We start from the raw sequence: 25,397 nt of genomic DNA, 5'->3' as shown, positions 1-25,397 counted from the left end.
CAACGTCGATGTTGAATGTCGACGTTGCCAGCCCTGGAGGATGTGTAGACGTTATTAATCGAAATAAGCTACTTCGATGTCGCTATATCGCAATAAGCTACTTCGATGTAGGCTTCACGTGTAGACGTAGCTACAAAGAGAAATAATGAGTCTCCTCTACAGGCTTAATTGAGAGCCAGTTGGTTTTCAGCTCAACCTAAAGGAACTCATGCAGTAAGCTCCAACGTTCCCAGTCTCGGTTCTGCCTGTTGGTGTTACACAAATACCATCTAATAATGATATTATGTTGGGGAAATTTTGAAGTGAGGTCATTTTTACTTAATCCTCTTTCATTGTTTTAAATTTCTACTTATACTTTTAACTTCAGTAGTTCACCTAAAAATAATGTGCAGAGCAAATTTTAATACATATATATGATGTATTTTATGCATAATAGACCAAAGGATTTCAGAGACAGAGTTTCTCATTCTATATATACAGCATGATACTTTTTCACCAGCAGTAGAAAAAAACGTTCATTGGTTTAGTAAACAACTTTTGGGAACCCAATGGCAAAAATAGATGAGAAAATAATTAATGACTTTTGAATTTTTTCCCAACGGATATGAAGTATGTAGTACTAAGATCCTTTATTGGATAGAAAAGAGAGTTTGATTTATAATGATTATCAAATGATCTGGGAAAATTCAAGCTAGAAAATCTAACCAAGGTGAAAATGCTGGAGAATTTAACATTATTGCACCAGCAAGTTAAAGCTTTGTAAATGAAGGACTTAGTTGACTTTCAAAGAAATTGGCCTCCGGATTTGTCTACATTGGGGAACTGATATGAATAACTAATACAGAATAAATTATTCCAAAATAATGTTCCATATGGACAGTGGATATTTTCATTCTTTTTTTCAGAATAAAAGTATCTTTATTTGGAAATAACTAGTGCACTTTTAAGGTGGAGAAATTATTTTGGAATATGATCACATTTGTTCAAGAACAGAAATATCCTAGTCACTTTTCCCACGTAACCAAGCCCTAAATCAGCACTGTTGTGATTCCATTGACTATGGTCAAGCAGGTACAGCGCCACATTAGGCCAGATATGTCCAGGCATGCCTGTCAGTCATAAATGGAAAATGTAGATGAGGCAATGGATTGGACAGGAACTCCAGTATTTCAGGGGAAGTGGATATGTTTCTGTGAGAGGATGGCCTGGAAGCCCCTTGCCAGAGGCCTTGTGGCCATGCCACATCTAACCCAGAAAAGAGCATTAGAGAGGTCCTGCAAGCTCCCCAGAACAGCTGTATGAGAAGCAGCCAGTCAGGTCCCAGCAGGACCAGGGCCCATAAGAAGAGCTGCAGGGAGAGACTGAGATCAGTCCCTTGCTAGAGCTGGAGGAGAGTGGATGATGCTGTAGGCTGGCTGCTGGGATTCCACCAGTACAAAGCCCTGAAGTAAGTGTTAAGAAGGTGCTAGAACCATGGGGAAGTGGTCCAGGAAATCACAGCAGCAAAGCAATGTATTTAAAGGGACATGATGGATGGCTGCTATCTGTAGGATCCCTGAGCTTGGATGCAGGGTAGAGAGCCAGCCCAGCCACTGGGAAAATGGCCTGAATTTTGCATCCCAGAAGGGGAACTGAACTCTTTAGTGGCCCAGCTGAAGTCTCCACAGAGGGAGTCCTGAGGGAGCCCCACAGCAGGCCTGGGATTGCATAAAGAATAGGGATAATTTGAAGGAACCCAGATAGGGCAGAGAGATATCTTAGGCCAGGGTACGATGAAAGGCCCTGCTGGACTGGTTGAAGAGTGATCCCCAGAATAGATCAAAGGACCTTACAGAGGGTGCTGAAATCAGCCAGAAAGTGTTTGCTTAGGTTTTATCATCTGGACAGGTTGTGTATGAGTCGTCTGGAAGGTGGAGTCACCAAGAGAAAGAGAAAGAAGGCACTCAGAAGAAGTGAGTGAACCCCACTGCAGTTCTGCTACACTTCGTGAAATTGCCTGGATACGGTGGAGTCCCAGGCGTACAGCAGATCTCCTGGCTGAAGTGGTTTCCATCATGTACAGGGTGTATGGTTTTGTTCAATGGCTTTCAACCACCCTTCTATAAAAATAGTTCCAATGCCACTGCCTGCATGTGAATCATTATTCTGATCTTGGAGAGGGAAAAGGAATTGAAAGAATTGGAAAGTTTGTTTTTTTTTCCAGAAAGAACAGAATGAAAATCTGGGGGTCTGCTGTGGGGTGAACTGGTGTGGGAACTTTCCTAAAACTGACTTTGAAATACTAGTGCTGCCTTTTGCAATCTTTCAGCACAACAGGGCTAGATGCTCAGAGAGTTAATAAAAGCCATCATATTACTCTTTATGGGCTACGTCTACACGTGAAGCCAACATCGAAGTAGCTTATTTCGATGTAGCAACATCGAAATAGGCTATTTCGATGAATAACGTCTACACATCCTCCAGGGCTGGCAACGTCGATGTTCAACTTCGACGTTGCGTGGCACCACATCGAAATAGGCGCTGCGAGGGAACGTCTACATGCCAAAGTAGCACACATCGAAATAAGGGTGCCAGGCACAGCTGCAGACAGGGTCACAGGGCGGACTCAACAGCAAGCCGCTCCCTTAAAGGGCCCCTCCCAGACACAGTTGCACTAAACAACACAAGATACACAGCGCCGACAACTGGTTGCAGACCCTGTTCCTGCAGCATGGATCCCCAGCTGCCGCAGCAGCAGCCAGAAGCCCTGGGCTAAGGGCTGCTGCCCACGGTGACCATAGAGCCCCGCAGGGGCTGGAGAGAGAGCATCTCTCAACCCCCCAGCTGATGGCCACCATGGAGGACCCAGCAATTTCGACGTTGCGGGACGCGGATTGTCTACACGGTCCCTACTTCGATGTTGAACGTCGAAGTAGGGAGCTATGCCGATCCCCTCATGAGGTTAGCGACTTCGACGTCTCGCCGCCTAACGTCAAAGTTAACTTCGAAATAGCGCCCGACGCGTGTAGCCGCGATGGGCGCTATTTCGAAGTTAATGCCGCTACTTTGAAGTAGCGTGCACGTGTAGACGCAGCTATAGATGCATTTATACTTGAAGTGGTTATGTGTGGGAGTGAGGCTTTTGTTTGTTTGTTTTTATTTATTCTGGTGTGAGAGAGGTGAAGGAGAGTGTAAAAATGGCAGGTCATGCATGGTTACTCTAATTATGATGCTGTTGTAGTGTATAATCTTAAGCCTTATTTCCTTTTTACCTGATATTTTCCAGTTTTGGATTCCTGCTATAACTGTCACTGACTATGAGATAATAAAATATACTTTAAACAGAAAGCACTAATCACTTTACAAAATAGAAAACTTTACAGGTACTGAAGAGGTTGAATGAAATTAAATTGGAAACAAAGCAGATGATGAAGTGATAATTTAAGAGGAGAGCCACAACTACTCACTAATGGGGACTTTTGCTTTATGGTATACTCAGTGTTCTGCTCTCAGGAGCATTGCCACTACAGAGTGTAAAATATTTAGAACAACAAAACATGGTGAATGTGGTTATATTGTGCACAATTGCTTCTTTGGTAGCTTTTGGTTTAATTCTTATTTTTGCCCTTAGTTAAGCCTATGGCCACAGACTTGGAGTTGATTCACATGGAATGAGACCTATTAATTTATTAGAGGCCAATCCAATCACAAATGACAGTGATGGGAGATCTTCCATTGGTTTGAATTAACTAAGTAACATGCAGTAGTGTATTCACAACACTAAACTTTTACAAGTCTAAAGGTAAAATGACATGCAAAGGATGGGAGAACATATTACAACTGTCTGAGAACAAGACCAGGCAGTCCTGATTCTGGTGCTGATTTCCTCTATGAGCTTGTGTAAATTGCTTAAATCTTAAGGCTTACTTATAGATAATGTATAACTGTTTGGGTAAGGGAGGACATATCGCATCCTTATCTACTTAAAATATGTAAAAAATGTACTTTGTTTTAAGTCATTATTTGAAAATTGAGAGACTAGATATGAGAGGTAGTAACTTCTGCTGGTGAGAGAGAGAGAGACAAGATTTCAGGCACACAGAGTTCTTCTGCTGGTCAGGGAAAGGTATTCAGGACAGGTCTACAGTTAGAATATTGCAGCTACATTGCAGTTGCACTTCAGTGCAGATCCTACTATGGCAACATCAGAGCTCCTTCCACCAGTGCACAGTAAACCCCGGAGTTACGCTGGGGTTGCATTTCTGCAACCCCCACATAACTCAAATTTTCACACAAATCAGGGGAGAGACATGGGAACCAGGCTGCAGCCTGGTTCTCGGCTCCCCTGTGCATGCAAGAGCCAGGAAACCCTGGTGGGTGGGTCAGTTTCCTGGCTCTCAGAGTGGCGGGGAGCCAGGAACCAGGGGCAGGCTGGTTCCTGTCTCCCCACTGCTTGTTGGATCCAGCAGACTGACCAGCACATGGCTGGTCAGTTTCCCGTGTCCTGCAAGCAGCAGGGAGCCGGGAACCAAGCAGCAACCTATATTCCCAGCTCCCTGCCACTTGCAAGACCCAGGAAACTGATCAGTCCTGAGCTGGTCAGTTTTCCGGATCCAGCAAGTGGCAGGGAGCTGGGAACCAGGCAGCAGCCTGGCTCATGTCTCCCCTCCCCTTGCTGGGGATGGGAGCCGAGAGCCACGCTGCCGCTTGGTTCCCAGCTCCCTGCAGCTTGCGGGACCCGGGAAACTGAACAGCCCACCAGGGCTGGTCAGTTCCTTGGCTGTCTCCCCCTGCTTCTCCCTGCCTTCCCCCAGCTGTGTGGTTGTCAGCCTGACAGCCACACAGCTGGCGGAAGGCAGGGAGAAGGGGCTCTTAGTTTGCCTAGCTGCCTGTAAAAGCGAGTTACATGCAACTCGGAGCCACATATTTCAAGGGTTTACTGTAGTTAATTCACCTCCAGTAGAAGCAAGAGCTATGTTGAGAGGAGAAACCCTCCCATCAGCAGTGGCGCTGTCCACCACCATGGGTCCTGGAGGCAAGGTGTATGAGAAGGGGTGGTTCCATGCCCCAGGAAAGGGCAGAAACTTGAGTGAAAGGCGCAGGGCCAAGGGCAGCCAGCCCTGAGCATTGCTTGGAGCATGGCACTGCCCCCACAGCCTTCAGAAGCCGCTCAAGTGGTAGAGTGATGCTCCCATAATATTTCAGAGAGACTTAGAGCTCCCAGCCATGGCTGCTCCTATTGCACCAGCATCGTCTGGGAGCTCTGGACTCCTTTGAAATGCTGGGCTCCTATGCATTTGCCCCATGACCGCCCCCCCCGCACCACCACCATTGCCAGTCATGTCCATGAACAGCACTGTCTAAACTAGGGGACAGGTCAGTATAATTATGTTACTCAGAGGTGTGGGTTTTTCACACCCCCAGCAATGTATTTATGCTGATATAAATTTTGTGTAGGCCTGACCTCTGAGTGTCACAGCTAAATATATGATTGAATAGTTTAGCTCAAGTAATTAGCCTATATCCTATGGATACACTCAAGGTAAAGTGGCCAATTAACAGTCCTGTAGTCATAGGACAAAAATTTGTCTTTTTCCATTAACTGCTGCAAATTATGCTCTCGAGAATTTGAAAACCAATTTCCTCCTAAGTGAGAGAATGAGAGAGGTACGAAATTATTAATGGAATATTTAATATTAACTATATTACATACAACATGTGCCATGAAAACTATGCATCTATGTGGATTATTCATTAATAATAAAACTCACACACATAATGCTATAATTTAATTGTGCTCCACAAGCACATTCTTTACCTGTCAACGTTAGTTTTACTCAGAGCTTCTTTTGTGCCAATACTGAGTACCAGCATGTCGACAGCCCCAGCCATGAAATTGCCTGGTTGGGGGAAAGCCAGCTGAGTATTGACTCCTCTCTCTTGCTCTCTCTTTCTCTCTTTTTTTTTTAACACAAAAAAGACACTGGTTTTAGCTATAAATGTATTTTTTGTTTCTCAGAATATAAACAAATAAATGCATAGTAACAAGCTATTTATTAGAGACGTTCCTTTGTTTAGAGCTTATGTTAAACACAATTAAATTCCTGTGTTTTTGCTAACAGATACAGAGCCTTTTGTCTCTTTAGAAACTGTTCCTAAAGTTACCGCTTTTATATCCTTTCCCTTAATGTATTCTTTTTTTAAAAAAGACTTTGACAAGGTCTGGCAAATTACTTTACAGCTGGAGTTCCCTGTCAGTTAACCAATTTTAAATATACTATACAATGGGTTAAAAGCAGAGCTGCAGAAAAGTGTCATTATCCAAGGCAGTGGAAGTTTCCTTCTCTGACTCATGCCTTCCCAAGAAATGAGATGCTAAGATCACTTTCTGTTACCAATTCATGTGCAGCAGGGAAGTCATTGCTTTTTAAATTTGTTTTTGCACCATCCCTTACCCATATCCTTCTGGCTTTGTCATTGAGCTAGAGGGTGAGAATGGGCCTGCAAAGTCTTATGCTTGGTGCATTTTAGGTGGAGACTCCAGACAGGAGCTCCATGAGTGCCAATTCATCAAGCCTCCAAATCTGTATTTCATACCACAACTTGAAATTAAAGTAGCTTGAACTAAGTCACAAAGTATTTTCTGACCCAGTTCTCCTTTCTGTCCTCTTAGCAAATATGTAATTAATACCATGTTCACAACAAAATTACCCATTCTTACTCCATATAAGCAGATTGTTTTCTCATCCTGAAATCTGGCTATCAGAAAGCCTTCTGAGCATGCCATCCGCCCTTGAGTTATGGTCCTGTGTCTTATCAGCACTGATAGGAGTAAACGCAACAGAAAATGTAGATATTCAAGTTTCAGAAGCACTGCCACATTAAATATGTCCCTCTTTTTCTTTCAGAGGTGTGGAGAAATCTCATTTGATAGTCCCGATCAGAATGCCAAATGTGTTTGCATGCTAGGTAAGAGTCCTTTCTCTTTTGATATGAGCTTTGGTGTATGGAAGCATATGCTGTTTCATTTCATACGTCTCTTCTAAATTAGGCTGAATTCTGCCTATGAAATATAAACTAAGGCAAAAACTGTATGAATTACAACTGGATGCTCTTATACCAAATTCATGTGTGAGCCAGCTGATTGTAATGATTCTTCTGTATTATACAGCTGACTAAGTGATTTCTGACAATTGATTATGAAAATTATTTGCAGATCCTTTCCTGTTTTACTGAAGGGACTTTTTTGACTGGTTTCTAACTAAACAGGCTATCTAACTTGTGTGGAAATATAACACACTTTGGGCTAAATTGTGCTCTGTTATATTGCCTTAAGTCCAGAGTAACTTGTTTGAAATCAGTGGAATTATTCTGAATTAATACTAGTTTAACTGAGAGCAAAAACTGGACCTTCAATGTAACCACATATCAGAAAAGAGAATAAGCTCATCTTGATGTTGATTGAGAAGCCTTTAATGATCAAAGCATCCTCAGGATTTCCAAATGCGCTAGACATAAACTGAATACATAGTTCATGTTAATAATTTTGATGTACGTCATTAGCATTCAAATGTTGTTAATATTATGGGGTCAGATTGTGATGCCCATAATCTATGCAGAAAACCTTTCCCTGGTAATATTTCTATTAACATCCTAAGAATACCCAAATCTGTCCCTAACTTATTGTCTGTTCATATTCCAAGAAAATCTGAAGTTTGTTGGAGGAGAGAAAAATATTATTTCAATTGTTTCCCTTTGGTTTTTCAATTGGGAAAAAAATCTAAGAATAGTTGATTTGTCTTTAAACCTTCACAGAACATTATAGCAACCTTCCAGTATGGCACCAAATGGCCCACAGTGTAGAGGGGAGGAAGTAATTTCCTTTATATGTAGCCATTATATTCTTAATTGTTTACTTAATTTTACTTACTAAAAAGAGTATAATTCTACTGGTGTCCAGCAACATGGCTAAAATTAGAACTGTGTAGATTTATGAATAAAGCCAGAAGGGATCAATGCGATAATCTACTCTCATTTCCTGCATAACACAGAGCACAGAACTTTCCCCTCCAAAATGCCTATTTGACTAGAACAGGGGTCAGCAGCCTTTCTGGGGTGGAGTGCTGAAATTTGACCTTTTGATATCTGTGTACTGTCCGAGTGCTAGTGATACTTTCTCAGGTCACTAATAGTCCTACTTACAACAGCTTCGTTAACAAATAAGTGAAGATGCAGAGCTTCACCGCTTAGGTGGTGGTTGGTAGCATTAGCTGGACTTTGTTAATCCACAGGCATGGCTTTGAGCAAGTTCCTGGCTGCGTGGAGGAGGAGGGGCAGGGCTGACCTCCCGTCTTACGTGCCCAATAAAAATCAGCTTGCATGCCACTCTTGGCATGTGTGCCGGCAGTTGCTGACCCCTGGACTAGAACATGACTGCATTTCAGTTATAACCTGTGATGTGCACCCATTCAGAGTTCCCCCTGAAAAAATGAAACCTGTTGTACAAGGTCTGAACGTATGATCACATTTGCTTTAACAGCATTGATTGAAAATATGAATTTTTGCAAGCCAGAATGGTTGTCAACTTTCCCAATCCGGACACCGTTCACGGTAATGGCATCTGGTCGTTCCGGTTGGAAAAGTTGGCAGCCCAAAGCCAGGAAATTGTAATATAAAGTGACACTTCTATATGTTTAGAATTTTTTTTTTATAAACTGCATTAACACATTTAAAAATCATGCAGTACTGTGACTGCAATACATATAGAAGTCACCAAGTATGGAACCATATCTTTAGCTGATGTCAATCAGTATACTTGATCCATTGAAATGATGTTGATTTACATTGGCTGGGGACTTTTTCCATTATTTTTAAATGCTAAAATTGAAAAAAGTATATATTGTGGAAACCAAATCGAAATATACAGCCATGTGCCAATGTGTTCTGTAGTTGTTTGTTATGTTAAATTGTTTGATTTGCAGTGCTATTTCTGAAAAATAAATAAACAGAACTATTGTTATCATTTCTTACAAAGAAAAAGTCATAGAATCATATAGATTAAGTGAGAAAGAACTTGGCGCAGGAAAAACAAAAGGAAATACATGGGTTATTGCCCTGAGTAAGGACTATAGGGTTGTGTTCTAAGTTCTCAAGTCTATCCTCCAGCTGGGGACCAAATAAAATGGGCCTTACCCTCCTCTTCCTTTAACACTTTGGGAAACCAAGGAAGAGCATTCACGCAAAGCAATATTTTCAAAGGAAAACTGCAGTACAGCAAGAAAGCTATTATAATCCTTACATCTAGTTACAGATGTGAAAGCATAAGGCATGATCAAGAATTTTTTAAAGGGCCTTTCTTCAAAAAGAAGAATGAATAATACACTTCCATTTTTGGCAGTAGGATAGTATATAAGGAATGTGTAGGGGATAGTGTATAGGGAATGCTGGTACAATTTGTAAGCATTAGAAAACTGGGAGAGTTTGGAGTCAAGTCTGATTGTTAAACACAGTATTTCCATTGACATATTTGTGATCACTTTTTTCAAAATACAGAAATATTTTGAAAGTTTTCTGGTTTCTCATACAACTGAAGGGCCGCTGCCTTCCACCTAATTGACACCATCTGATTGCGTCTACTGGTACAAGTTGAAACTCTTTCGTCCAACACTCTCTTGTCTGACAACCTCCCTCCTCCAGCAAGACCACGGATGTTGCTGGACCAGAGAATGCCTGGATGAAAGAGCTGGTGGCAGTGAGCACAGCTGGCAGCACACTGGGAAGCCCCTTGGCAGGGAGCCAGTCTGGGGTTGGGGGGCCCAGCCTGGTCAGGGAGCCCTGCCAGAAGTCCTGCAGTCAGGAGCTTGGGGAGAGCCTGGCTAGTGCATGCAGCCCCGCCAGAGCACCATGGCACAGGGGAGCTTGGACAGGGCTGGGGTAGCCTGGCATCCCTGAGAATGGGAGTCCAGCTGGAGTGGGGCCCCCCTCCCCTGGCAGCCTGGGGCAGGGAGCCTGCAGAGGCCAGGAGGCGACCCTGGCCAGTAGGCTAGCAGCCCCCTCAAGGGCAGCCTGGAGGCATCACCTCCCCTCAACTGCCAAATCTCATTCAGAACCACTGAGGTCTTGAGGGTGCTGGATAAGGATGGTATAATCCATACAAAGTACAAGTTAAAACTCCCATATCCGGGATTTTCTCATCCAGCAACATCTGTCATCCAGCAGGGCCATGGATCTTGCAGGACCAGAGTTCTGGGACTGGGAGGAGGAGGGGCCAACCAGACCCATGCCAGAGCCCAGAGCAGAGCAGCCACAGCTGGTCTGGCAGCAGGGGGCGGGGGGTACACAGGCAGGGCAGTAGAAACCAGGGAGCCCGGGTTGGGAGCAGCAGCAGGGAGCAAGGCCCAGGCTAGTAAGCTGGCAGCCCAGACTGGGGAGCAGCAGTTTATGGCAGCTCATCTCCAGGGCTGGGCAGGAAGCCACAGCTCTGGGAAGCTGCAGCTGGGAGGGATGGCTGGGATCTGCAGCTGGCGGATGGAGAGCCTGCAGTGGAGGTGGGGGAGAGGGGCTCAGGAAGCTGTGGGCGGGAACCCCAGGAGCTGAGGCCACCGGGGGGGGGACAGAATTGACCACCCCGGTCTGGCAAAATCACTGGTCCAGAGCAACTCAGGTCCCAAGGATGCCAGACCAGAGAGGTTGAACCTGTACTGTATCAGGAAAAATGCTGTCTCCATTCAGTTATTGTATAAAGGCCGAGGGGGAGGTGTGGCATAAAATTAGTTCTGAAGAGAAGGCCAGGAACCTGATAAAGAGAGAGAGCATGTGCACAAGAGAGAAAGAAAGAACAAGTTCACACTACTTCAATAGTTGCAGTCAAAACCACTTACCTGTGTCATAGGCCTCATATTACTAACAAGGTAATGTGCTGTGTTTTCGGAGTAGATGGATATGGGTCCTAGCAACTGATTATCTATATCTGTGAAGTCCTGAGTGATCACTGTGGCAACCATGAGATCCTAGGTAGCCATGGAGGGGCTTTGTTTGTTTTGTTTTAAAACACAGTGAGGCCAAATCTTGCAAAGACATATGCACACTATGTATAGTTGGCCTGCTCATGGGGCATCAAGTTAAGCTCATGTCTTTGCAAAATCAGAGTTTAAACTGAGGATACAGTTAGTTATTAAAGGCCTTATCCCACATTTCTTAAGCCCTCTCATTAAATGCAGTAGGAATTTCGGATGCGCAAGAAGTCCAGGATCAGGCCCCTAAGGTTTGAAAAGAAGAATACCAATAAGGCCTCCAGGATGTTCTGCAAAGCTGCAAACTTTGACCAGTGCAGCAGAATTTTATAAGCTGCTTCTTTCCAATTTCTACCCCACCTCAAACTCCAGTGCACATATTTTTAATTTCTGTTTTTGATTTACGGGTGATAACAATTATCTTCATGGACCTAATGCATTCAAATGTCTCAATAATTCATACATTTTATAGGAGAAAAATCTGTGTGTGTGATTCTTATGTCAGAGGCCTATCATATGCAGCTCCGCCAATACCTTGGTCTTGACTCGCAATATACTTGCTATTTCAATAATGGGTGGAAACTGCCAACTGTGTTAAAATGTGTGGTGGCTTTTCTGCTGTGGGCAAACAGCCACTGAAGACATAGCTGAGTCCCTGAAATTCATTTTAAAAGGCCAACTTCTGATTTTTGACCATTGGTATCCACAGGTAATAAATAAGAGAAGCATGCCACTGAGAAAATACCCTTCTTCTGAGGAACCAGGCACCCCTTTGTGGTGGAATGGATAAAGGGAGCATGTGGCCCCAAAGCAACATTTCTATGCTTAATAATTTGCTAGGGAAAGTTTTCTTCCTTTTGGAGCTTCTTTTTCTCTTGGATGAATCCTAAGAGGCTATTAATGAGGAAACTGCTGTTACTACAAGTACATATTCCTTAGACTACGTCTGCAAGGACCTAGTCCACAGAAAATGAGGGAAACTCATTATTCCAGTGTGGGCTGAATTTTTAACACTGGCAAAAAGCACATAAGCTATTTTTGTGAGCTCGCCATTAGGTTTGTATTCGACTCTTATTAACTTTAACTCCAATACCAGACTATTCTAGCAAAAGGAATTCATATCTCTTCTGCAAAAGTCTGTAGCTGACCTTCCCCAACCTGTAAGTGACAGATTCTAAGTAAGCAGACAGCAGTATCCCCTGATTAAGTCTGTAATAGGACAACGGTACCTGTCAACTCTAGCACCTTATGTTACCAAAATCTGCCCTCAGTTTTGCCCATTATCCTGCTAATATCAACAGGGTTCAGTGGATCTAATGGATGGAATAATTTATCCCTGTAGATATTGTGGTCGAGGTCCCTAGATATAGAGGTAGATTTCTCCCTCATACTAAAACATATTTCAATGTGAAACACGCAGGTTGAGGGGATGGAGGAAGGTTTGGGGGAGCACTAGGGTGAATACAGTAAACCCTTTGGATTTAATGGATTTTCAGCATTAATGGACACCCCTCCCCCCATTAGTCCATTGAATCGAGGGTTTACTGTATCTGTATTCATGGATAAAGACCCATTCCATCAGATGCATGCATGTGGTCTTTGCCCACGAAAGCTTATGCTCCAATATATCTGGTAGTCTATAAGGTGCCACAGCACTTCTTGTTGTTTTTGCGGATTCAGACTAACAGGGCTACCCCTCTGATACTTGTATCTGCACTGGTCAACATAATCCAGCAGGTCTATGAGTATTTCTTTTTGAACAGGTGTATTTATTTTCAATTAATTGAAATAATAGTCAATGGAATTAAAGTGGCAAATACATATTATTCTTGAAAATGTCATATCTATGTATCTTTGGTATTTGTTAAATTATAATATCTGAGTTATTCTCATACTCTATTGTTATTCCCTTTGGGGACATATGCTCTTTGTCCCATTCTTCCTTACCACAATAAGAAGGTTAGAGACATTTAATAGCACAGCTCCAACTAAGGGCAAAATACAAGAATGAGCTTCAGATACCACAAGGCAAGTTTCACTGTTTTAAAATGCAATACCATAATGGAAAATATCAGCAGATGTTTTATAGTGAGGATTAAATTTCTCCCCACTATGCATATCCAAACTAACACCCATAAATATGTATGTGCCATTCCCACATCCGTCCAGATTTTCCATATTGTGTCAGAAGTCCTGTTTAGTTGCTGTAAGGACTCTTGCAGGTCTACCTTGTCAATATGTCTCTATGTCTGAAGTACTTAGAAGGGCCCCTGTATTGTAGAAACTGGGCCCCTTAGTCTTTAAGCGCTTGCTGTACCCTCACAATGCTGTTGTGAAATAAGGAAGTGCTGTTGTCTTCATCTTACAGATGGGGAATTGAGACACAAAGGTTGTAATTCAAAAGAACTTGGACACCTAGCTACCACTTTAGGGCCTCATTCCAAAATGTACATCCTCAAAACTGCTCTCAGCTGCCATTGAACCCTATAGGTACCTAAGATCCCCTAGCATCCTAAATTTCTGCTGGTGGGCATGTGCACAGCCACCTCAGTCCTGACATGACCAAGCAGCTTGATGCCTTACTCACGCTTAAGCCCCAGCATGAATCACAAAATAAGACATTCCTCTGCCTATCTCACTTGTGAGGCCTGAATCAATAGTTGCACTCAGAGGTTGCTTTACAATACAGCTACTGCAACAGTGCCTGGACAAACCACAGCTGGATGAGGGGAGTGGGGTAATACCCGTTGCTATAGCCTAGTGGTTACACACTCACCCAAGCAGTTTTAAGACCAAAGGTCCAATGTGCCAAGCCTAATGTGGAAGAGGGGTTTGAACCTTGGTTTCTCACCCTTCAAGTAGGTTCTAGGTAAGGGGGTGGATGGACTTGCTGGGCCCTTGGGCAGTTGCCCCATTTGCCCCCTTGGCTATAAGATGTCCTGGGGTGAATCTCTTGCTTGTTGAAACTGATCCATGTTGTATAAAATACGTACATGGTCATTGGGTGACAGCTCGCTCTATAGGCCTGTAATAACGGCACTCACCCAGGAGATGGGAGACCCAAGTGTAAGTCCCTGCTCCGCTGACTGCTCAAAAGCCATGCCCCAGAATACCCTGGCTCAGTGATTAACCTGCCCCACAGATGGGAGGCAGGGATTGAAATCATTTCTCCATATCAGGCAATATGAGGATTTGAATCTGGGTTTCTCACATCCTGCAGGAGTGCACAGATCACTGGGCTGTAGAACGTAAAGGGGCCTCCTCTTCCTTGGTTTCTCTCGAAAAAAGACTGACCTAGCCCAGGATCCTAACTCCAGGTGAGAGTTAACAGCTATGCATCCCAAGAACAGCAAGGTACTTAACTCCCTTTGAGGGGTAGGGCTTTGACCTTACCCCTTTCCTCAGCATTTACTACAAATGAAGTTAGGCTACACCTCGCTCGGTGTGCTGGCTGCTGTGAATCCCAATTTTAGGGGGCCAAATTCTGCCCATACATTGTATGGGCAGCCTGGGCACCTCCCTGAGGGTTTTGAATACTACTAGTTGTCAGGGCACCTAAAAATTAAGCACTGCAATACTCAACATAAATCCCATTTATGAATCCCCACACCCACCCCGGGAGAGACTAAGGGTTAGATGTTTAAAGGTATTTAAACTCCAGTGGGAGCTAGGTGCCAAAAATGTATTTTAAAATCTGGTGCTGAGTGCCTTGCCCCAAGTCATATAAGACCTATGGGGAGCGTGGTTTGCACGTTGGCCTGCTGAACCCAGGGTTGTGAGCTCAATCCTTGAGAGGGCCATTCAGGGATCTGGGGCAAATGCATTTTTTAAAAAAATATCTTCCAGGGACGGTGACAGGTCCTGCTGTGAGGGCAGGGGACTGGACATGATGACCCCTGAAGGTCCCTTCCAGCTCTGTGAGATGCCTCTATCTCCAGATTATGCATACATTGCAGAGCAGAGGATTGAACTGTTGTCTTGACTCTAAAGCTAGTGACCTAACCATTGGACAATCTTCCTTTCATAGGGGTCATCTCACAGCTGCTGCCCAGGCCACTTCACAGCATTATGTTGCAGTTCTCCTAGATTCCCTGCTCTGTATGTCTTAGTGCAGCCAGGGGGAAGGGGCTCAAGGAGGAAAGAGCAGAGCTTGCAAGGAGGAAGTTAGGATGTGGTGAACAACAGGCATTACAGAAGGATTTTGCTTGCCCAAGAAAGATAGATGAACTTCAGGGACAGTAAAAGAAGATGTGCAGAAAAGTGAGATGGACAGAAAACTTTTAGACTGGCGAAGGGAGAAGGGAGGGAAATTAGGGGGTCTGGAGGCTGGAGAAGTGATTTTCAGGACTTCAGGATGGAAGTGAAAAAGGGTCAAATGCAGTTCAAAAGCCTCGGGGGGGGGGCTGTCCCTCACCCCAAACAGGCACTGCAAGAAGAGCAGGCTCCTGAAAACAGTAGTGGAATTAGCAACCAGTGAGACCTCCCCACAAGAAGATAGCAGGTAGGGAGCTAGACTTTATTGGCAGAAGACAGAGGATGGAAACTACTAAATGGTTGTTGCCATGATGGGCAAATGTGTTCTCATGGCTACTAACACATGCAAATTTCTCTGCAAGACTGGCTGTGCAGAATCAGACTCAAGCCTATGTAAACTGGAAGGCAGGAAGGGGCAGTAACAGTATTGAACTCACCTACACAAATGGGACGTATAATGGCAACAATTCAATTGTAATATTTTGTAACAATGTTCACTTAATTGTTCAAGTTTATTTTAAAACAAGGTCCTTTTTTTAAAATACTTTTTTAAAAAAATTGGGTGTGTGGTTTTCAGTTCTAATCCAAAGCTCACTGGTCAGTGAGAGTCTTTCAATTTCTTTCAGTGGCTTTATATGGGGGTGTTAATACCTTCAAGAGTTGTCATGTTGCCAGCCTCGAAGGCTGATCTCTGACCACAAAGTCGATGGTTACACTACAGCACTCTGTTGACAGAAGTCACTGTCAGAAGAGATTTCGCGACAAAACTTCTGTTGACAGAGCGTAGCCACACACAAAAGCCAATCAGGAGAGCGCTCTGCTCCACCGACAGAGCAGCCGGAGAGCCTGGATGCTCTCGCTACAAAACAGGCACCCGAAAGCACAGCAGACAGGGCTGTCCATTGTTGGGGATGCCCTGTCTGTTGAGATGAGTTCCCCGCCTCCCACCCGAGAGCATCCACACAGCCTTTTTGTCACCAGAATCAAAATCAAAGCTTTGAGGCAGAGTGCTGCTGGCAAAAGTGCTGTGTTTTGTCGAGATACTCTTGACAAATCATATTTTGTGTGTTCATGCTCCATGAGTTTTGTTGACAAAACCAGGATTGTGCAAGCAAACCTTGCTAGTTTAGCCATAGCCAAAGAGACATAGTATGTTATGTTATGTCTACACAGTAGCCTTATTTTTAAATAAGCTATTCTGAAGAGCTGTTCTAGAATAGCTTGTTTCAAAATAATGCTGCTACACATAAAAATACATTAGCTATTTTGAAATACAGTGTCTATACACATACGCTGTGTCTACACTACGAGATCTTTTGAAAGAAGTTATGATGTTGTGGAAAACAGGGGTGATAGAAGGATTTTGCTTGCCCGGGAGATATCTTCCAAAAGAACGTCTTTTGAAGGAGTACATCCACACGCAAAAGGCGGATCAAAAGAGTGATCTGTTCTTTTGAAAGAGAGCGTCCACACAGCTTCCACTCTTTCAAAATAACAGCCCAGGGATCAAAACGTGGTTAGGTCCAGTGACAGTAACTCCAGAATAGATATGTGGACAAAGTTGGCAATGTGGTTTGTTGTTGTCCACATATCTATTCTGGAGATACCATCACTGGACCTAACCATGTTCGTTACAGAATCATGGGCACATTCTCCTGTTCCTCAGTTAACACCATATATGGCATCATGTGCCAACAATGTCCACAAACCATGTATATAGGACAGACTGCAAACACTCTTCAACAAAAAATGAATGGACATAGAACAGATATCAAAAAAACTCCAAATACACAAACCTGTCAGCCAGCACTTTAATGGAGTGGGCCATTCTGTTAAAGATCTGAAAGTTTGTGTTCTTCTGAAAAGGGACTTTAACAACCGTCCGCGGAGGGAATGCTCAGAACTAACATTCATATTCAAATTTGACACATTAACACACGGTTTGAACAGGGACAGCAATTACCTGCCCATTATAGGGACTCTTTTACATACTTTGATGGTTTATCTAACTCTTAACTTCCCCACCCCACAACCCCCTGCCTTCCCTCTGCTCTTCTGATTTGCCATCCTTGATAACAATTTTTCTGATTTGTCAACCTTGATAACAATTTTTGGACCTCTGTGCTTTATATATTGAGCCTGTTCTGGTAAGGCTATGATCTGAAGAAGTGGGTCTGTCCCACGAAACCTCATCACCTGATAAATTATTTTGTTAGTCTTTAAAGTTCTACATGACTGCTTTTTTGTTTTGGTAGAATACAGACTAACACAGCTATCTCTCTCTGTTGCTATTGCATTTATTGTTTTTGTTTAATAGTTATTTTTGTTACACACGCCTAGGAAACTTGGTCAAGCCTTTAGGCCTGTTTCTACACCTCTGAAGCCATTTTGTAAGTTTCATTATCCTTTTCAATGGTGACAGAACTAAGCCCTTAGACTGAAAAGCCTCACTGTAGCTGCTACAAGTACCCTTGCATCCTCCACTCAACTTCTGTTTTCTAAATTCCAATATGTTATTCCTTTGCTAGCATCAATGTATTGGAAGGCCCTTTTTCTTATTACTTGTGGCAAAGGAACACTACTTCCATACAGGCTGTGTAACGTCAGGGCACTTGCCCATTCTGCACTGATGCCAGTAAGTCTTACGTTACCCAAAAGAAAATTACCCCAAAAATTTGAAACAGCTGGTGCAAGAATGTCATTCAGATATAAAACCTTTTCAGATATAAAATCATTTTTATTCTAAAATATTATCTGATATTATGTAATTTTATGTGTGAACAATTTTGGAGTTAATGAGGATCTCTCAGACTAAATAATTAATGCTCAAAACACTCTTGTTTATTTTCATACTAAATAATAATTAGCCTCTTGACACTGTGAGGAGTTCCCGCAAGACCTCTTTCAGCACAGAATCACAGTTACAATACATGATACGATAAATGTTTTAGTAACTGTCGAAGACTGCGTAACCCCCGTAAAGTTATTGATCTCTTAGTTAAAGCAGTATTGTTGGCCTTAGGGCATACTGCACTGTGTGCATGAGCTACACACAAAAATGTTATAAAGCCAGCGCTAGGCTGAGCCATCAGCCTACCTTCCTCTTTCATTCTCACAGTTTTCTGACTCCCCCGGAAGCACCATTATTTACCACTCCACTAATCTTTGAGCCACCCACAAATTTGATAAGCAGTGATTTTATATTTGCTTCCAGATCATTGCAGAAAATGTTGCAGTGTTGGACCTAATACCAATCCCTAAGTAACCCTACTAGAAACACTCCATTTGATGATGATTCCCCAGTGATGACTAATCTTTGAGTTCTGATATTTAGCCAGTTCTTAATCTCTCCAATGTGTGCTTTATTGACATCTCATCATGCTATTTTTAATCAGTTATGCAGTGTTATCTCAAATGCCTTATAAAATCTGAATATATTATATCTATGCATTTACCTTTATTAACCAAAGTTGTAAGTTCATCAATGAATGAAAATAGGTTTGTTGGACAAGACCTGTTTTCCATAAAGCCGTATCCACTGACATTAATTGTATGCCTATCTTTGAGTTCTTTATCAGTTGAACCTCGTATCCATTTTTTGCCAATTATTAATGTCAGGCTAATAAGCCTGTAGTTTCCTGGGTCATCCCACTTGCCCTTTTTGAATATTGGCAGTCCAAAATTGAGTAAGAATGAACATCCATGGAGTAGGCATCTCAGCCAGTTCTTTTAGAATTTTTGAGTGCAAGTTGTCTTGATCTGTGGTGTTCAAAATATGTATCCTTAGTAGCTGTTGTTTAACATCCTCCTTAGTTTACTAATGGAATGAAAGGTACTTATGTGATATGAATACTTCATCCTGCTTCTTTTCAAATATGGAACACAAATATTCTTGAACACTGCTATCTTTTCTGCATCATTATTAACAGGTTTACCAACTCCATTTAATAATGTTAGGATTCCTTTTTTATTTCTAGTAATTTTTCATTACTAATGTGCTTAAAAATTCCTTCTAAATTCCTTGGCCTACCAGCCATATATATGGCCATATATATATAACCCTGTATATCTTTTTTCATCGGTTTTAGCTTCCCTTATCAATTTTCTATGCTTCATAACTTCTACCCTTATATTAGTTGTTATCTATTTCCCCTTTTTCTGAGCTTTTTCTGAGCTTTTATATGTTATTTTTTACTTGTAATTGATGCCATTACATCACCACTAAACCAGAATAGACTGTAAGCCAAAGTTGTTATCTTTTTGATGGTGATCTTCCAGCATTGTGGCCATCTAATAAACTCTTCTTAAAGTGTTTTTAGTCACATATTTATGTCTGATTTTTTTCCTTGAGATCAGTGCTACTCCTATTTTTGATAGCTTTTCTATTATGTGTGAAGACCTAGTAGCTTTGGCCAGTAACTGCCTTCTTCCATATGATCCAGGAAATAATAAATTCATTAGCCAAATGCTGTAGTGCTAGAAATTAGGGAAAGTTTGGCTTCACAAGCACCTCTGAGCACCATTGCTGAATATTCACTTTTTCAGGGTTTGAATGTGCAAGGTATCCATCACCCTGGCTCCTAATCCACTGAAGCATTTAAGAAGATGTTTAACTTCAGCATATGAACAATTCCATTGAAGTTTAGTTAATAGCTTTGCTAGATTAAAGTTGGAGTGTGGGACTGAGCCTTCAGATGATCTAAATGAACAGGCTTTTGGGCAAGGGACTGAGAATGCTGTGGATTTCTGACCACTCCTGGTGCTAAAACTCTGAAAACCTGATTTTAGCAAAGAAATAAATTGCATTTCTGAATCTCAACTTTCCCTTTCAGGCATACAATTAAATGCCAGAAGGGATTATCAGTTCATCTAGTCTGACCTCCTGTACATACCAGGCTGCCAATAACATCCAGCACCGACACAATAAACCCAATAATAAAAATTAGACCAAATTATTACAGCCCACAGGGTCTAGATGAGGAATTCCTAACCTATGGGTCGGGACCCAAACATGGGTCCCATTAGATTTGTTAAGGGTCGCGAGCTGCATGCGCCTGTTAAAAAGTCATTTGCAGTTTCTTAACACTGCTGCCTCAGGCAGCTATCTCTGTCACTAGAGATAGTAATTACCTTATGCCTAGGTGCTGAAAGCTTAACACTTGAGTTAATTGGTCTTAACAACTGTTACCAGCTGGGAGCAGGAGGGCTGGTGAAGAGGCTGCAGGAGGAATAAGGGTGTCTAAGGCTGGAGCCGTTTAGGGCTGCAGGCATGGGGGAGTCTAATGCTGGGTCAGTTTAGGGATGTGGGGGGGGTCTAAGAATGGGGGCAGTTTGGGGCTCCAGCGGGGGTTCTAAGGCTGGGGACAGTTCGGGGCTGCTGTGGGGGGTTAAGCCTGGGAGTAGTTTGGGACTGCAGTGGAGGGTTCTAAGGGTGGGGGCAGTATGGGGCTGCTGGGAGGGGTCTAAGGCTAGGGCTGGGGGTGGGGTGGTGGTGGTGGTGGTGGTTTGGGGCTATTTTGTGTTCAGCCCCTGGAACATTTAAAAAATTGACATATGGCCCCCACTGAAAACAAAGTTAGATACCCCCCCACACCCCGCCTTACGCATTGCAAAGACTGCTTCTGTGTCTTTCATATTCATAGACTAACAGATATTTCGGAACATAAGTTTTCGTGGGTAAAGAACCACTTCATCAGATGCATGGCTAACACGGCTATCTCTCTGATACTTTTCATATTTGTAGTGATCCCAGGCAAGCAACTTAATAGTCTCTGGCAGTAATTTTGCCTCCCTGCCCCCCCCGCCCCTTTTGCTCCCTGTTCTCTTCTATGTAGCTGATTTCTCAGTTTTCTTTTTTTTTTGTTTGTGACTGGTCTCCAGCCTCTGAGTGTGGGGTTTAGGCCAGGGGCGGAGGGAGCAGTTTGAGGATGAGTCTTTCCCCTACCAGAACTCAGATCAAGTATAATAAAACAATAAACTATAATAAATACTGTTATTATTTTATTAATGTATTTTCCCTTTTTTATGGACTAACGATTAATATATAAACAGGAGGGGGCACCATTTTATATTCTTGCCTCAGGTGCAGAATTAGCTAGTTGTGACACTGTTTCCCCCTCCCCCGCCCAGTTTTTGAATTGCCTTGGGTCACCAAGTCTTCCTGAATTATCAAAATGAGTCGCCGTCTGCAAAAGGTTGAGAACCGCTATACTAGACCATTATGAGCCAAAGTTAGAGAATAGGAGGCACTCAGGCACATCTGTGTCTGAGGCCTCTGCAGTGTCAGGGAAATGATTAAATGATTAAGTAGTAAATAATTAATATGCAGATAATCCAGGCAAGTGACTCACACTCCAAGCTGCACAGGAAGGCAAAAAGCCCCAGGGTAACTGCCAATCTGACTGGGGGAAAGTTTCTTCCCAACTGCACACAGGGCAATGAGTAAGATCCCAAGCGTGCGAGTAAGAACCAGCCAGCCATGCCCTCAAGAGAGAGAGAGTGCTCAGAGCCACCACGGAGCCCTGATCCACCCCTTCCAGTGTCCCATCTCCAGGGATGGCCATCCCTGATGCTTCCAAGTAAGAAAGACAAAAAGAAATGCATTGGGGGAAAATCCTTTCTGATCACTGCAGGTCACCAGCTGGAACATATGCAGTTAGGCCCCCTGTGCTGTTGAGCCGTATCCCCACACCATCATAAGAAGCTGTCTCGTACAAGTACACTCATAAATTTGTTCAACTCCCTCTTTAAATTAATTCAGATTGGGTCACCCCCTCGCCCTGCCCCGCTGTCCCCCTGGAACCTTTGTTAAGGATCTGTCATAGGGTTACCATAAAACAAAAATGAAAAATTGGGATACCTAGTTGACTATAGAGGTCAAAGCCCCTATTAACAGGAAGGTCCAGATAAATATCAGGATGTCCAGTCAACCTTATTTGTCATCATTTTTAGAGACCGTGGAAGAAATAGTTCCTATTGTGCCTTCCCTCATCTGCCACTTCCCAGACAATGCAAATTAATAAATCAAAAGAATGCTAAAAACATTTGCCTGTCCAAATGTCACGTCAATATGGTGCACAGTCCTCTGAGCTTCTGTTTACATTCTTGATCCCACAATGACTGGCCCCTTCTTTTAGATCCTGCTTCTCTGGAGGTGGTTTCAGGCTCTCCTACTCAGAATCTCATAGCACCAACCCACCAAAGACTCACATTTTCTCTTTCTTTAGGCAGCTGGCTGAGAAATGGTGTTTGCACATGAATAAAGTATGATGTCTGAATCTAGGCTGTGCATCTGAGGGTGATTGTGAGGAACTGGATGCATGCAATATGCTTGGGTACATGTTGAAACTGAAAGGATGTTCTGTTGCAGAGCTGAGGAAAATACTTGTGTCATAAAACATGAGATGATTTAGTGCCGGTATGAACTTTGGCTTACCTGTGTGATTTTTTTTCTGGATTTTAGTATTTGAGTTAACAGAAAATTAAATTGAACAGCTTTGTATTTAAGCTATGTTACTATTATATATGTTGATAAGTATCTATTAACAATTATATATTACCTATGTTATCTATTATCCTCTCCTTTTCCCCTGCATAGGCTCCCCTCTCCCTCTACATCCCCCTCACAGAACACCAATGTCCACTATGATCACCACACCTTCTGAGCTCAGCTTGTTCATACCTCCTGAATCTAAAACTAGAACAGAGTAGAAGTCTGTGGAGGGGGGTGAGAGGGAGGGTAGAAGGACTATGAGGCCATTTGTGGGACACAGAGTACCATAACAGGCATGAAAAGTTAGGGGGAAAATCAGTTCTGGCCTCTGAAATGTTACAGTATAGAGATTAAATTCAGATATTAATATGCAAAATAAAAGGATTTTCATCAAGTTTTAAGTCAAATTTCAGCTTATACGTTAATGTTCAGCTTCAGAAGGGCCTCCACAATCATCTCTACAAGCAGAGGAGGTGAGAAGAAATTATAAAAGGGTGGGCCCATCCTCTGAGCTGCTCTGCTCTACTCTGCTGTTCTACTAGTCAGCTGCCTCCAGATTGCTCCCACTCAGAACAATGGGTCAGCAGATTTGCTACGCTGCAGGCAGTGGACAGATCCTGCCCTGCTGCACCCCCACACCACCCCCCATCACCCTTTTTTGTTCTGCGTTCAGGAGATTGGTAGCATTCATATTTATCGGCACTGTTTGCTGCCAGGATGCATGGGATCAATATCCACAAGTTATCAGGGCAGTGCCCCCAGTTCTGTCCCGTATCCAAAAATGAAGGAAAGTGCTGGAAATATATAAATAATGTTTAAATACCAAGGATGAAATCCTGATTCTTGCGGAGTTAATGGCAAAATTCCCATTGACTGCAGGGCCAGGATTTCACCCCAAGCACACGTTTTCAGTGTTATGATATATGCAGCTTAGCATTCAATCCAAATTAACTAATAATATTCAATAGGTATGCCAAGGAATAAAAAAAAATTGTTCACTGTGTATTTTTGCATGTACGGCACGTGGCTAATCTGATATTGCAGTTTCCCTTGAGCTCAGAATGGAGAGAATTTATGAAAAGTACTTAGAAATGCTGGCATCTAATTCACTTCATTAAGAGATATTCTAAAAAGAAGATATGTCTGATGGCGTGGAATTCATTTGTGATTTTGCAAACAGAGGGTATTTTGTTTTGTTTTTATAATCTAAATTGTACAACCTTATTGTAACAAACATACTTAATGACAACAAAAAGGGAGATTTTGGTTTAAGTAACTTTTGCAGTGTGTGTATGTTTTGGCAATGGCACTGGATTGGAAAAAAACTGTGTGCCGCTCACCCTTATCATCCATACGAAGGAAACTCAGGTTTGACTGTTGCTGTCTTTGTGTGTAAAATTCCATATGAAATTAGTGCTGACCCATTTTAAAAAGTAGCTTATAAATCTTCACACCCTAACAAAAACATCCTTTAATTTTAAATGCTCCACTCTATCCTTCACGTTTCTTTCAAAAGCAGCTCCTTTGTAATAAAGAGCTAATCAAAGTTCATTGGCATCTAATCAGGTTTCAGAATCTATTCTGTCTCATTAATCACCCAAAGAGTCCTATGGATCAGAAGATAGGTCACTGTGTTTGTAAGCAAAGCCTGAAATGTTACCCCCATGTGTGCTGACTGCCCTGCCAAGATTCTCTAGCGAAATTTTCCCCCACAATTTCAAGTACAGAAGCTCCAGTCAATACCTGCCACACAATAAAACCGTTATTATGCTGGCATTATTTCATATTGTTTTGAAAAGCTCCAGAAAGGTTGCCAACTCTTAACACTTCCAACCATTCTGGACTTACAGTTTAAAAAATGAGGCTGTTCTGTTTCTTTTTCCTCTTCCTCTATCTAGAAGGAGCTGTGGGGATTTGTAGGGAACCTGAAAGGAGGAAATAATTAGTCCAGTGTTCAGTTAACAAATGCTGCAGGATCAGTGGTAGGCACTGTCTGAACCCAGGTGAAGAGGAAATGAGTGAGAAATGCTCAGCTGTCGAAGCCTTGCTGGGCCACCATCAGGGAGTGCTGTGGTGGTGTAGCTCCATTGGTTTGGTCAAGGCAGCAAAGAAATGGAGCACGTATGACTCCTTGTGAGATGCAGGGTACTTATTGTCATGGGAGATTTTCCCCAGAGGATTTGTTACGACAAGCATGCTAGTCATCCATCTTATTATTTTAGGAGCCAGAAGAATCCAAGGTCATGTGCTTTTAATTGTTAACATATTGTCATTTTCTCTAGATAGATAGATAGCAGCAGCATAAATCAATGTCTACTCTCATTTACTGTTGATAGTGGGAAAACAAACTCCAAGGTCTTTGAAGTTTCTGCATGTTTATTAGGTGGGGGAAATCACATTATAATAATTCTCAGAACAGTTTGGAGAGAAAAACATTGCTGTTGTTGGAATTTTGTTATTTTAGTTCAATCCAATTTCTCTGTGCCATAAAAGGATCTGTGTTTGGTCTAAGAGCCATCTTAGCTACCACAGTTGCTTCAAATTGTGCAGCTCATTGGAGCAAAACGAGAGGTCTCCTGATAATTGGTGACTGAATAAACAGAGAGGAAACCAAAGGCAGATGTGAGCTAGAAAGGTTCTTGGCACACTGCAGAAGGATG

General features: G+C 42.6%; 1 protein-coding gene across 2 annotated transcripts in view; it reads left to right on the top strand.

Annotated features, from left to right (window-relative positions):
• Positions 1 to 25,397, top strand: part of PDE7B (phosphodiesterase 7B) — a 296,173-nt gene that overhangs the window by 92,883 nt on the left and 177,893 nt on the right. For both annotated transcript variants that reach the window (XM_074990509.1, XM_074990510.1), the window contains one exon: positions 6,888 to 6,948. In XM_074990509.1, coding sequence (XP_074846610.1) covers positions 6,888 to 6,948 — 61 coding nt within the window. The remainder of the gene's footprint in view (positions 1 to 6,887; positions 6,949 to 25,397) is intronic.

The sequence above is a fragment of the Carettochelys insculpta genome, chromosome 3, assembly GCF_033958435.1.
Source record: "Carettochelys insculpta isolate YL-2023 chromosome 3, ASM3395843v1, whole genome shotgun sequence".
Lineage (NCBI taxonomy): Eukaryota > Metazoa > Chordata > Testudines > Carettochelyidae > Carettochelys > Carettochelys insculpta.
The sequence above is the reverse complement of the archived record's forward strand: the minus strand, read 5'-3'. Positions and strand labels throughout refer to the sequence as shown.